The 14,279-nt window shown below is 32.3% G+C and overlaps 2 protein-coding genes across 4 annotated transcripts; one reads left to right on the top strand and one right to left on the bottom strand.

Moving 5' to 3' along the window:
• Nucleotides 1-2,819: 2,819 nt before the first annotated feature.
• Nucleotides 2,820-5,892, top strand: LOC100811430 (cold-regulated 413 plasma membrane protein 1). Of its 2 annotated transcripts, XM_003537861.5 has the most exons (4): nt 2,823-3,189; nt 4,436-4,543; nt 4,638-4,708; nt 5,323-5,892. In XM_003537861.5, exons 1-4 carry the CDS (start codon nt 3,062-3,064, stop codon nt 5,574-5,576), a joined length of 561 nt encoding a protein of 186 aa, XP_003537909.1. In that variant the 5' UTR covers nt 2,823-3,061; the 3' UTR covers nt 5,577-5,892. The 2 variants fall into 2 exon arrangements, with proteins under 2 accessions (XP_003537910.1, XP_003537909.1); XM_003537862.5 differs by lacking the exon at nt 4,436-4,543 and having other exon boundaries at nt 2,820-3,189.
• A 242-nt stretch (nt 5,893-6,134) lies between these two features.
• On the bottom strand, nt 6,135-13,811 carry LOC100806645 (long chain acyl-CoA synthetase 2). 2 transcript variants are annotated; one of them, XM_003538982.5, is made up of 19 exons: nt 13,526-13,811; nt 12,796-12,859; nt 12,085-12,174; nt 11,945-12,001; nt 11,495-11,543; nt 11,274-11,350; nt 10,741-10,777; nt 10,552-10,646; nt 10,272-10,436; nt 9,694-9,804; nt 9,516-9,603; nt 9,299-9,365; nt 9,142-9,217; nt 8,953-9,070; nt 8,440-8,685; nt 7,812-7,951; nt 7,462-7,644; nt 7,021-7,140; nt 6,135-6,598 (listed from the first exon to the last, which is right to left on the bottom strand). In XM_003538982.5, exons 1-19 carry the CDS (start codon nt 13,672-13,674, stop codon nt 6,560-6,562), a joined length of 1,971 nt encoding a protein of 656 aa, XP_003539030.1. In that variant the 5' UTR covers nt 13,675-13,811; the 3' UTR covers nt 6,135-6,559. The 2 variants fall into 2 exon arrangements, with proteins under 2 accessions (XP_003539030.1, XP_040862638.1); XM_041006704.1 differs by lacking the exons at nt 12,796-12,859; nt 13,526-13,811 and having other exon boundaries at nt 12,096-12,140.
• Between the last annotated feature and the right edge of the window lie 468 nt (nt 13,812-14,279).

Genomic DNA, 14,279 nt, shown 5'->3' with positions numbered 1-14,279 from the left:
TGACCATTGACTGTGAGCTGAATTTCTTCCGTCCAACTCAACTCTAATCAAGTTTGATATGCGAACTACATTTCATTCTTATAACTTTTAAGATTTATGATCCGTTTGAAGGAAAAATAGAGAAATTATGAATAATGATTGCCCCATTGTACCTGGTGTGCATCTGTCATTCGCTGGGTAGTATCTTCTTTTTTCACACGATTCCTTTATATAACACAAGTTCATGGCTTTCTTCATAATAAAGGGGTGGATGTGATGCAATTGAATTAATTAAGGTGATTTAGAGATGAATGGTGTTAGATGAAATGAGAAGAAAATGTGAGTTTTATAGAGTAAAACTTTCAATTAAAATGAGATGAAATGAGGTAAAAGTAGAGAGAGAAGAAATCATAATTTTTGTTGTAGAAGAGACAAAAGAATAACAGACAAGAGAAGAGATAAGAAAATGAGTATCTCACATGTTCAATATATCCCTAACAGATTATGCAAAAATGTATAATTGATTATTCTTTTTTTAGTTTTTTTTCTTTTTTACCTATCAAATTACTTTAATTCAATTTTTTCATTCATTTTACATCCTCTTTCATCTTTACTAAATCACTTTACTTTACATTCTCTTTCATCTTTTTTCATTCATTTTCATTCTTCACACTTTTATTTCTTTTCACTCTTCTTCATTAAACACACCCTTAAAGAACATTAACAATTCTATCTATACACTTACCCTCTTATTATGACTGTGAGATTCTCCAAGAATCAAAATACATTTCCACTTCTTAAAATATACCTCTTAACTTGCTACATACTTATATTAATGTTTTTTTTTATAACTTACTTATATTTATGTTTGAAAATTGGAATTTGTTTTCCCAACAAAAAAATATTAGAATCAAATATATGACTCATTTAAATTTCAAAATTTCATTATCATCATTTTTTCTGCAATGTACCAAAGAATATTAAAATCAAGTAGACTCAGCCATGTACCTAATAGGTGTTGTCATATCCTCATTGATTACCTTCTTACACTTGTCATGTCTAATCAACTAAATCATATTTGAGTAAATAATTAATAATCAAGAATAACTTATCCCACTTAATTTATAACATTCCAAACATTTACATAATAGGTGGTGTCACATTCTCCTTTGAATGCATTCATACACATGTCATGTGCAATCAACTAAAGCATGTCATTGTAAATATTTACTAATCAAGATCAACTTACCTAAATTTAGAATAAGTCGATAACCCACTCACTTTGCATTATTATATACACTATGTCGGCACAAACCAATTTAAACCAAAACAGTCTTCCTAAAAAAACACACTTAAATTGGCCCAAAAACGAAACCGGCTGTTGAGTCGGCCGAATGTGACATATTGACCCATACGGCAGGAGGGAGGTATGTGCTGCTAGACATGGCCTCTTTTTCCCCATTGTTTATTTCCTTTTTTTTTTTAATGCAAACACCTCATATTATATCATTAAAAATAAAAAATTGGATACATATGGATTAAAATAAAAAAAATAAAAAAAACATGTCTACAAGTCAATGATTTAGATCTAATTAACTTATGAGGGACTTGATTGATTTATTGAATGCAAACTCAACAAGAATCAAGGATATGCTGAATTTTCTCCTTACATTCACATGACACCATTCACACAAATGATACAATATAAATAAATAAATAGATAAAAATATGTGTTTTTTCTGATAATTTCGATAAACTATAATTAAAGTTTCTATATAAAATACTAAAATATCAAATTAGTCCCTCATTTTTTGAAGCGCTGTCAATTTGATCCTTGAGATTTAAAAAATGTCAAAATGATCCTCGACTTTTCATTCTGTCTGTCACGTTAGTCCCTACCGTTAATAGTCTCTTAACACCATTAGTAAATGTGTGATGTACGCACACGTGGAACTTCCACATCAGTTTATTCTATTTGCCACGTAAAGAGGAACTAAATTGACATTAAAGGGACTAAAATGACATAATTTAGATGATCATCTTTTTTCCCAAAATGTTGAAACCCTAACTTCTTTTTGCAGAAACTCCAGTCTCAACCTTAGACCAAAGTCTGGTATTAGTTCTATTCTACCTATTTCAGTTGCACCAACATCAATGTCTTCATTAACCCACGAAAAGAAATTACATCGATCTGCATCTTGCTGCACAACACAAAATAGCTCTTCTACGACAATAGCAAAGACGGTTTGAAGTGACATTCTCCCTTGTGCTTAAATTAGCAGACATGGTTGACCACAAAATAAATAATAGAAGAACTACAAAGATGGATAAAGATGAATAGGAGAAAAATAAGAATTGGATAAGAGTATGAGTAGGAGGGAAAATGGAATGAAAGCGTGAATGTTAAAATAACCGTTAGGATTTTAATATTTTGGAAAAAAAGATGATCACTTAAATTATGTCATTTTTGTCCCTTTAATGTCAATTTAGTCTCTCCTTACGTGGCAAATGACACTTAACGTGCCACATCACACATCTGCTAACGGTGTTAAGAAACTACTAACGGAAGGAACTAACGTGACAAACGGAATGTAAAGTCGAGGATCATTTTGACATTTTTTAAATTTCAGAGACCAAATTGATCGCGCCTCCAAAAGTGAGGGATTAATTTGATACTTTACTCATTTTTATATTGATAAATTTGACATCAAACTTTAAACTTTAAAAATATGTACTTCTAAATAATTAATTAGGAATTAAATTTACATGTTTTTAGAAATATAAAAACAAAAATTCATCACTATAAAAATACAAAATCTTGACTACACTTAATAAAAAATACATGTAGATAGATACCGGAATTTTGTTGGTTGTAGGAGATTTCTTACTCGATATTGGAAAAGAAGAGTTTAGAGAAAGCAAGAGCAGCTGGTGTATCTATCTCTCTGTGTTCATTATTGGTAAAGCATTAATCTCCACGTGGCCTTTCCTTATCATGTGCAATTGTTGTGCATATAGATAAGCACATCCAAATGTCTGCTTTGACTTAGTTTCATACACTCCCTCCTGTTTGATTACGAAAATGTGGAAGAGAAGGGGATTTGAAGAAGAAGCAGTTCAATTGATAAACTCAGATTTCAGAGACCTAAGTCTAGCTGGCATAGGCTTTGGAGCCTCTTTCTTCGGATTCTTTGCTGCCATTGCTGCTATGTATGTACCCTCTTCTTATTTCTTCCATTTTTCAACTTCTTTAAAACTATATCAAACTTTGCAGTCTTTTTTTTTTTTTTAATGAATGATCTTTATCACTCAGTTGTTTTATGGATCATGTGAGTCGATCGCTCGTCCAGCTAGCGGACCTTGAATGAATGAATCTGTTAAAATGTTGCTGTGATTGAACTTTCATATCACTCACTATATACTGCGATCTGTGTTTTTTTATGATGTGTTACGGACGAGAATACTTTCATGTTAAATTTGTTCCATAATTCTAAGCTCCTAAACCAAGTTTTCCTTCTGCTTGTTCAGAAATTTTTATGTACTTAATATATTTATATGTTGTGCAATGAGCCAGTCATTGAATTGTTTCTCAGATAATAAAAAAAAAAAAGCTAATTCAATCTCTCTCTCTCTCTCTCTCTCTCTCTACAAATCTTTTCCAAAATAAAAATATATAATTACAAATTGCTATGAGTTTTACAATATACAATTAACTCGAGGGAAATAATTAATTTTAAAGGTATAATACATAACTTTATAAATAAGTATGGATAAACAGAAAAATATCATATAGTATGAATAATTTAAACATTTATGTGCTATGTTTTCTTTTACTTTAATTATTAATAACTGTATATAGTTTCTTAAAAGCAATAACTGTTAACGATCAAAATAATTATAATACGACTATAGAATTTTTCCACTACTAAATAAGTTGCTTACATAAAGTAGGTGGACGATGAAATCAATTTGGAGTGTGGATAAGGTTCATTCGACAGGCAAGATATTATTAAAGCTAAGAGGTCCATCATCTTATCTGCTCTCCTAATGTTAACGCACACGCACTCAATATCTTAAATTTGCTAATTCTGTGTTGAATTGTTTGCGATTATTCAAACTACTAGTTTTTTATTTATCCTACAAGGAACTGTGAAGCATGTGCATGGTGCAGCCAAACTTTTTTCTTTTTCCATTAAAAAAAATATCGTATTCAGATAAAAAAAATCATACATTTTTTTTTTCATTAAGACACTTTAAATTTTACTCGTTGGCGTCAATTGTCAAACTCCAACCAATCTGCGTTTTCTTCATGGAAGTCAATGCTGTGTGTGTGAGACAGTGAATAGCACAGCAAAAAATAGAGTCAATTGCACAAGCAAGCACACTTTGGAACTTACTTGATGTTAGCTTTCATAGTTTTTCTATGATTTCACTGATTATTTTAACATGTTTGCAGTTATCTGTTGATTTTGGATCGTACAAACTGGAAGACAAATATTCTCACAGCACTACTCATTCCATACATTTTCTTCAGCTTGCCTTCATTAATTTTCGACGTCTTCAGGCGATTAGCTTGTCACGCTTTATTGTTATCAATTTTGCACCATCATTTTTCTGTAATAGTAATTTTCCTTTTTATTATCATTCTACTTATGCAGGGGAGAGCTTGGAAAATGGATTGCTGCAGTTGCTGTTGTATTACGACTTTTCATTCCTAGACACTTCCCTGGTATGGTAGTATAATTGCTTAGTGCTTACATTACAGTATAGTATTATTATAAATTTTTAGTATTTTTTTTTATCAACAAATGTTAGTTTATTAAAATGTTAGTTTTGTTAATATAGGAGATTCAACCTGTGACCTTTACCCTCTTCACTTCATCCTTAACCATTCAACTCACCTTATATCTCCTACTATTTATCACTATTATAATTAGTGTCTCCTAAAGCAATGTGCTTTTACCCATTGATTGAACTTGACAACATCCAACTAATATATTTTGCTGCTATCCCTGTTGATGATCAGTGTCATTCCAGAACAAAGTACAGGAAATATTGAAGTAACCAACTTAACGTTTCTTTAGGACAAAACTTGGATATATTTTAGTTTCGTTTTCCAATCAAAAGTGATTTTTCACATCATTAATTCGCGTAATAAAATTTTGAATTAATAATCAGCATAAGTTACTAAAATAAAATTTCAATATTGATTGAAGAACAACACTAAAAACAATTAAGAAACTACTAGCCCACTTCGTATCAAAGATATAAATAATATCAGTCTTCTTAATGATTCTAAAAATTAAGTATAAGGTTAGTAACCAGGTATGATTGTTACTGCAGATTGGCTGGAATTGCCAGGTGCTTTGATTCTTCTTATCGTCGTAGCTCCTTCTCTAATTGCAAGCACTTTTAGAGACAACATTGTTGGGGTGGTGGTGTGCCTCATCATTGCATGCTATTTGCTGCAAGAACACATTCGGGCTTCTGGTGGTTTCAGAAACTCCTTCACTAAAGCTCACGGCGTATCAAATTCCATCGGCATAATACTTCTGTTGGTTTATCCCATCTGGGCACTGGTTGTCATACTTTTTTAGGCACCACCATTTGGACTTGTTGATTCGTGTGAATTAAACCAATTGTTTTCTGTACCATTCATTTGTTGGAACTTGATATCTATAAACACCCCGCCATTGTTTTGCGATTCATCTTTGTCCTAAAGTTAGCATGTGTAAAAAAGTGGAATAAAATCTCAGTTGTAGTCTTCTGGTTTCGTAGAATGTAAAAAAAACAAAATATGAAGAGGATTGGTGTGGTGTCTTTCTAGCTGTCGTGTATTCACAAATCATGTGTAATTTGGGAAATCATTGTATTTTTACCTGTGGGGTATAATATAAATTTACATTTGTTGTTGCTCTGAGTTATTACAGCATTTTGTTTCCCAGCAAATGCAATCCTAGCAACTATAACAGAATTCCTCTGAACATGAAAACTCAAATATGCCAAATAGAATGTCAAGACCCCAGAGGGTTTTGGAACTTGCAGAGGTGTCATGCTAAGTAAAGCAACTTTAAAAGTAGTTGCAACTTTTTAAGTTGGACTTTTTTAGTCCTTTAAAATGCTACTTTTATCTTTATCACACTTCAAAAGTGTAATTTCCGCCATCTCTTCAACTTTTCATTATCGACATATAATCAAAGCATTGTTAACAAGCATGAAAAAAAATACAGGTTCAGCATTACCCTAATCAACTGTATTCTATTGGCTAAAATTATAGACTTGATGAGGGAACAAAACACTAGGCCCAAAATAGCTTAATAAAAGAAAATGGAGCAAAAACAGAAGTTGCAAGACCACGAAATATCAAGCTTATAAAAATTTCCAACTATCATTTTGTAATCTTTTTAAGAATGCAGAGTGGATATGCTCAGTTGCCATTTCGATGTAAGGTTTTGTTTGTAGCTTTTCACTTCACTCAATGAACCAAAGTGTACAAAAAATTCGAATGGATTCTGTGGAAACTGTGTCGGGAATCAGTATAATTGCATATAATCCCCGTTAGACACCTGGCTCACACCATCTATGCCTTCGCTTCCTTGTATAGTTGATCAATACATTCCTGTAAATGATGTTGGCAAACAATAACATTTTATTAAATTATTTACTTGGGTACATGAGTAACATTTATATAATTAGTTTTATCTTTGATAATCTGCATAATCCTTTAATGCTAACTTTTATTACATGTTTTACCGAATTAAAACTCCAAGTCTAATTAGAAAACAGTATAAACAATACCTAAGAAATTGTTTGAGTTTTGTAATTTTGTTCTTAGTAAGTAAAGCACTCCAAAAGTCTAATTGAAATTATCAATACGGTAATACTTCCTGATTAGCTGAAACCGGTGCACATTTTGGTACAAACCATAAATCATACTAATTCAAGATGTTAAGGAAACAAATAACAAAAATAAAATTGTACTCTATAAAGTGAAATAGAAAGTTACTAATTACAATATTGATCATAGAACATGAGACAAACCTTATACTGCTTGAGCAATTGCGGTCTCTTCAACTTGAATGTTGGAGTTATCAGATCTCTCTCCATGTCAAAGGGAATTGGTTCCAAATGAACTGCTTTTAGCAGCTCAAAACCTCTAAGCTGATAGAATATCAATAACGTCAAATGTAACCAGCAAGACCAAAATATAGCGTAACACCAGAAACTAAACGAGTAAACTCTCAGTAGTCCTTGAGATTGTTTGGGTTGATTATTCTCTAACTTAACAAAATAACAATCAATTTTAGTCTGTCTTAGGTCCAAAACGACGATAAAAATAAAGTAAAAAAAAACTAAAATGAATGATTTTTCAAAGTTAGAAACTAACAAAATATTCATGATCTACTTATAACATAATCTCAAGGATTAATCTGATGTTTAATCGAAACTAAATTCATGGAATTGGGCATTCTATATACTTACTTGGTGTTTCTGACCAGTGTTGTTGAGCTCATCCAAAATGTATTTTCTTGCCTTTGGATTTTCACATAAAGATTTGAAATCATCTGTAGAATTATGCTTCACTGCCCAATACTCAAGGCCCTTTCTTTCAGGGACCACCACTGCCACCAAGAAAGATTCAAAACTGTTTCCATGGACCCAAATCTGCATATGGAATAAAAAAGTTATAGATTAATTGAATTACATAAATTTAATAATTGAGCTATTTGTGAGTCCACTTTCCCATAACAACTAGGCATCCAACACAAATGCAATACAATTAATGTTGCTCCAATTTTACTGAATGTTCTATGATTGAAGCATAAACATACCGATGTTATAAGGGGGCACTGTAAGTATTTGTTTTCAATATTCTCCACGGCAACATATTCTCCTTGAGACAACTTAAAGATATTCTTTTTTCTATCAATAATTTTCATGGCTCCATTTGGCTGCCATTCTCCAATGTCACCTGTAATGATTTTCAAATTATTCCAAAACGCACTGCATTTAGGGGCAAATTAACAACTTCAATGATCTATATGCACTATGCATTCAAACAAAAACCGAAATGGAGAAAGTCAGAAGTTCATGACAAAACTCTCTAACTTGATCTCCTATGTGTCCTCTTCACTGGGATTCCAAATTTAATAACCATAGTTGAACTAATTTTTATACGAAGGTCTTTCTGGATTTCTCAATTCTCAATGAAAATCCCCTTGAGGCCTTGAACACAGCATATCAAGAAATTACCTAGTGCTTAACAGTCCATAAAACCCTTTTGACTGTGTATGTGTCATCCTATCTAGTAGTAGCAGTTTACATGATTCCGAGTGGTGTCTGAAGTCTAAACAAGTAAGAATACTAAACCATTAAGTGGAGAATCCTAATGAAGCTTAGAAAAAGGAACTCTTCATTGACATTGTAGACCACCGTTTATTTCACAACATGAGGGTTTACCTGTATGAAACCAACCATCAACCATAACCTCTTCAGTAAGATCTTGATGCTTGTGGTAACCAGAGAACAAGGTATTCCCTCTAAGGCAAATTTCTCCCCGGGCTTCACTGGAGAGTGCATCATACCCCATCTCTGGCACAGATTCAAGCCTGGCCTCAATGGTTGTCATAGGGACTCCAATTGTTCCCATCATAGAAAACACATTACTTATTCCAGTGAAACACCCACCACAACTTTCGGTAAGACCTGTCACATCAAAATGATAATAATTTAACATTGCATAATTAAATGGCTACACACCCACATAGGCAAGTGGATTAGAAATATGATTAACATGTGACTAAGTCTACTATAGAATGAATATAAGAACCAAAAATTTAAAATCAAATCAAGGAATGCCAGAATCATGCTACAACAGATTAACAGAATTAAAATTTACTATTGAAGAGCTGTCATAAAAATGATATAAAACAATCCACCTGCACTTTTTAGCAAAAGATTCAAATACCATACCGTATCCTTGTGACATAGTAGCTCCAAAAGTGACCCTCAAAAACTCCTCCACATGCCTAGGCAAAGGAGCAGCTCCTGATAATAGGAGGCGAACCCGTCCACCTAATGCTTGTTTTATCTATCCATAAAACCAATATTTCAATTTTCAAACGAGTTTCTGAACAAGAATAACAGAGTAAAATAGAATACCTTATCAAACACAAGCTTATCAAACAAAGGTGCTGCTTTGTCTTGGGGAAGACCCTTCTCCAGATATCCCAACTTGCTGTCAGTAGATTCTAGATTAGTTGGCACTAGGATAGAAGTGCAGAAGTCTAAAATGGTAGAGTTTGGTAGCAGTACATACTAGTTATATGCATATTGAAACAATGTACTTTGCAGTGCTCCTCCAGATGAAATTTTGCTACTGATACCTTCAGGCACAAAGCTTATAGTCAATGCTTATTGGACAATATAGTTAGTAGTTACAACTTACAAGAGTACATGCAGCTTAAATTCAATACTTAGAGCACTATAGCACACACCAAGATAAGAGTGCTAGTACCAAAAACATATAGCCTTACAAGCATAAACACGATCATAAACTCTAGGAACACCACAAAATAGAGTTGGTTTCAGTGCCAGAATATCTTCCATTAAGAATCCAACATCCTGCCAGAATTAACATAAAAAAAAATCCATGAGAGAACATATTAGATAATGAGCCAAAACTTAATAATAGGAATTGAATACAAAACTTACGCCTTGCCAAAATCCAATTGAGGAGCCCTTATAAATGCAATAGGTCTCCATTATCTGGTCATATACATGAGCAAGAGGAAGGAAAGAAAAGTACACGTCGTCTTCTGTTCCCTATCAATAATACACAGTTTATGTTTTGTGTGAGCACATATCATTACATAAATATGACATACTCATGCATGTCTTTTTCCTCTTCATTCATCAACTTATAATGGAATATGACTAATACATTTGACATATGCCCCAAGTCCCTAGAAGATTGATGAGCTTTACTTTCTGTAGCATCAGAAAACTTCATTAAGTCTGGTCATGCATTTATCTAAATCATGGAAAAATAGCTATATAGATAAGGTCCTGGGCACCATGTTATTGTGAGAATGATAAAATAGAAGTGCACAAAATAAAAAGGAAATGAAGCCTAAGACTATCATCACCTACAATTCTCACATACTTGAAAATAAAGAAAACAACACAAATGGAAAAACTAATAGAAGTTTTTCTGAAGGGTGGGGGTGACAGATTTTTCCCTAGCTTGAAAAAATATAACATGAAACTAGTGAGAAAAATGATTATCATACCACTCTGTCAGTTAAATTAAGTATTTGGTCAATAGACAACACTTGAGTCATGAAAGCCTCATTCTTAATAATGACGCCTTTGGGTTCGCCTGTTGTTCCACTTGTGTACATTATTGTGCAGATGTTAGTCTTCTTTTTCGGTGGAAGGTCTAAATCGATATTTCCCTGGAGAAATGAAGATATATTCAATGTTAAAAAATCTATCTCTCAATACTCAATCAAAATGGCTCTTGCTGTTGATTATAAACATCAATATGAAATTAAGAATCAGGGTTCCTACCATCTGGAGAAACTCTTCCCACGAGAAGCAAGATGCACCAAGCTCCTCAGCTTCCTTCTTTTGTGTGGTTGAAACATTACCAAAACTCACAATAGCTGCATCAGTAAATTAAAGAGGCTGGTTACCATTAAAAAGATGGAAGACCCTTAAACTAATAGTAACAGAGACAAAATAAACACATTGGCTTACTTTTAAGACTTGACCACCGATCAAGGCATGACAAAACCTGTGGAAACAGTCATCACTTCAGTAGGAATGGGGGGGAAACAAACATATTAGAGAAATATCCAATGCTGTCCCAGATGATAGGCTAGTTATCTTCAAGAAGCTCAAAGGATAACTTAAAATGTTACAAGAAGTACAGCAAATAACAATATAAAAAAGAGCTAGCAGTATGTGCAACATTCTGTCAGTTTCAAATAGAATACCAGATTTTAACTATTGTTTTAAGCAAGTGGTTTACAGAAATATCAGAAAATATATTTATATAACTCATTTTAAAAGCTACTAATGACTTTTCTCATCCTACAATTTGTAAGGAAACAGATTGATGATCAATTGCAATAGTTATATGTTGAAGCCTTGAAGGTATCTAACATACAAAGCTAGCATCCAGAATAATAGAGGGAAAGAAAAACTTTCAGATGGTTCATCTTGCTGAAATCAAAATCCCTCCAAGGAAAAAATAAAGGTTGTGCTCCAAGAAATATGATAGAACTTACAGAAGGAATCTTGCTATCCTGTACAAATGCAATCGAAACTTCAGCATGGTTTATGATAAACTCCACGGCATTAGGACCTGCTAGGCATAAATTTAGAGTCGTTTTCTAGCTGAATGATGTGAGTGTAAAAGATACATGACAAACTCTGAGTTGCCAAGTTCTTTGGGGAAAGTAAAAGCAAAACACCTTGAGAGTGATTGGGAAAGGAACAAAACACAAACCCAGGGTGTCATATAATGGGACATAGGTTACTGCATAGCTATTGCAAGCCTGCAAACAGCAAATTTGAATCGTGTCACTCAAGTCCCACTGGAAAAATTACTAAGGATAAACATAAAATATAGTTATAAGGTATCAATCCTTGTGATGTTAAGTGAAGTACAATAATACAAACAAGGTTAGAGAACTAACTTTTTAGTTGCCTAATCATAATTTTAATTAGGAACAATAGAAAAATGTTAGCAACACACTCTTTCTAAACATACTCTTCAATTATTGAATGAATTCCCAATGTGCTCACTCTCTATTAGCTGAGTTTGTGTGAAAGAATATGTTGTTATAATTTCTCTTTAACCAGATAATTACTTAATTCAAGTTCATAACTAATTGTGATTAACATACTAAAAGAGTTGGTTAAGTGTAATTTCCCCTAAAAAAACATGGTGTCATACCTGCATTGCAATTATCCATTCGGGGCAGTTGGACCCATATATGCCACAACGGTATCCCTTGTTATACAAAAGCACGAGTTAGATTAATTGCATACGTATTTCCCAATACGTAGTATCTTAAATAAAGCAAGATGTGTTACAGGATTGACACCACGGCTTCTCATGGCGGAACCCATTCGTATGGCAGCATCATAAGCCTCCTGATATGTGATCCATTGATAGGGACCCACCTGCAAATTCAGTTCAATGTTCACATAGTGTACTTAATGCATGCTATGTTCATAAGCCTTAGTGTACAAAGATAAATTTGACAATTGGATTAGTATTAAAGTGTAAAGTTGAGGGATTAATTTAACAGGTTATAGTAAGACACAACATAATTATTATTCTACTTTTTACATATTCAAATAGTAAAAGTTTAAAACAGGAATTTCTTTCTTTTATAAACTAAATTCACATTCTTATACATTTTTGAGATAAAAGGTCATTTACCCATAAAATATAAAATATATAAGATAAATAATCAAATTTGTTTCTAAAAAGTGTAAAAAGTATGATAAATTAATTATTAGATTATCGTATTTTTTTTACATATTAAATTTGTGTTTTTTATATTATAAAGATCAATTTATTATTACATCACACACGAATTTAACTATTTATCCAAATATATACTACTACTAAATTATTATATTTAAGAAAAAATATTTTATCAATAAATAACACATAAGGAGCAAAACTACAAAAAAATGATATGCGACAAATAAAGTCTAAACTAGAATTGCCAAGCTACTGTAACACTGTAAGTAAGAAATGATGGAAGAAACAAAAACACATTAAAAAGTTGGTACCTTGGAATCGGATTTTTGACGCCGACCCAGCATTGGGTTGCTGGGGCACCTCGTTGTCGTGTCCCTGCATAGGGAATCATCGAAACTGCTAAGAATGATTTCCAAACCCCACTACAACTACAACTCATTGTACGACTTCGAATTCAATCTTCATTAGAGAGATTACATTTGTTACTTGCGTTATTCGCGTTTGGATAAAATAATTTTGGATATTTTTAACAATAATTTGGATTTTATCAATTCGCGTTTGCGTTTGGATAAAATTATTTATCAATAAAAAAATTATTTCAATCTTTGATTGTTTATCAATAACTCTTATTTAATAAAAAAAAGAGTTTAAAATATGTAAAAATTGATCTATTAGTTCAATTGGTTAGAACATCATATTAATAACGTGTAGGTTCAAGACCTGCATGAACCATTTGTTATTTTTTAAAAGTCTTTTTTAATTTAACATCAAATATAGTTATCCATAATTTAACTTAACATCTATTTTTTAATCTTAAATAAACATCTTTTTATTTTATTTAACATCAAAATTATTTCTAAAAGATGTAAGTAGAATTCAGGAAATGAATTAGCTTAACATCTAATTCTTTTTTTGTTTTTGGATCTGTTAACGTCTAAAATAAAACTGCGTGAAATGCAAAGAATGATTTGAGTTCTTTTTGACACATAGGAACATGGAATGCTTTTCTATTAATGAAAATTGAAAAGAAATGAAAGTAACCTGAAGAATTGCCATGGAGATTGAAAATGAGAAGGTAACTGAGTCAAAGCATCCTTGGCATAAATGCACCTGTAGACAGGACCTGCTGATGGCTTTTCATGAGTTGCAGGCCTTGCCTCTTCCACCTTCACAGAGTACAACTCCGGCATTGTTATGTGCAAAAGATATATGGGGATTCAATTGTTGTCGAAAGGCCTTTAAAGATTGGTAGATGAATTTAACTGAGACATGGCGTTAGAAGAGTTGGTTGAGCTGAAGGCTTTAGCAATAAATTCCTAGATTACGTTTTGGATATGAATATCATATCTCTACTAGTTATTTATGTAACGGTTTGGAACACTGTATGTTTTCGGCAATGCAACCACCTTGTAGCATTTATTTTCGCTGTCAAGCTGCCTTACCTCTATATCTCTCATCTCTCCTATTGACAACTAGACATTTTTGTTCTGTCAAAGAGATGCACTAGTGTTATTTTTTTTTTTTTTGTCGAGAAGGTATAATTTTAATTTTCACGGATAAAAAAAAGTTTTGTTAAAAAAATAAAAACTAAACAAATATGTAATTAGTGTGGGTTTGGATGCAGTCTTTTTTATATAATTATGTAATTTTTTAGTATATATATCTATAATATCAAAACCCCAAACTAAGTACAGTATATTTTAAGGTACTAAGCTTAACCCTAATTAATTTGTTGCACCCCTCGCCTGCATACTGGTTTAATTAGTGGTTACTACTTAATTACATTAGTAAGAAA

The sequence above is a fragment of the Glycine max genome, chromosome 11, assembly GCF_000004515.6.
Source record: "Glycine max cultivar Williams 82 chromosome 11, Glycine_max_v4.0, whole genome shotgun sequence".
NCBI classification, from domain to species: domain Eukaryota; kingdom Viridiplantae; phylum Streptophyta; class Magnoliopsida; order Fabales; family Fabaceae; genus Glycine; species Glycine max.
Note: the sequence above shows the minus strand (reverse complement) of the source record. Positions and strands in the feature narration are given on the sequence as shown.

Bases quoted from the DNA above. Each gene is read 5' to 3' on its own strand.
- LOC100811430 (XM_003537861.5), top strand. From the start codon at position 3,062: ATGTGGAAGAGAAGGGGATTTGAAGAAGAAGCAGTTCAATTGATAAAC. The intron at 4,544-4,637 runs GCGATTAGCTTG...CTACTTATGCAG, and splicing joins TTAATTTTCGACGTCTTCAG to GGGAGAGCTTGGAAAATGGA. The intron at 4,709-5,322 runs GTATGGTAGTAT...TTGTTACTGCAG, and splicing joins CATTCCTAGACACTTCCCTG to ATTGGCTGGAATTGCCAGGT.
- LOC100806645 (XM_003538982.5), bottom strand. From the start codon at position 13,674: ATGCCGGAGTTGTACTCTGTGAAGGTGGAAGAGGCAAGGCCTGCAACT. The intron at 10,647-10,740 runs GTAAGCCAATGT...TTACTGATGCAG, and splicing joins TCGGTGGTCAAGTCTTAAAA to CTATTGTGAGTTTTGGTAAT. The intron at 9,805-10,271 runs GTATGATAATCA...TATTATTGATAG, and splicing joins TTAATTTAACTGACAGAGTG to GGAACAGAAGACGACGTGTA.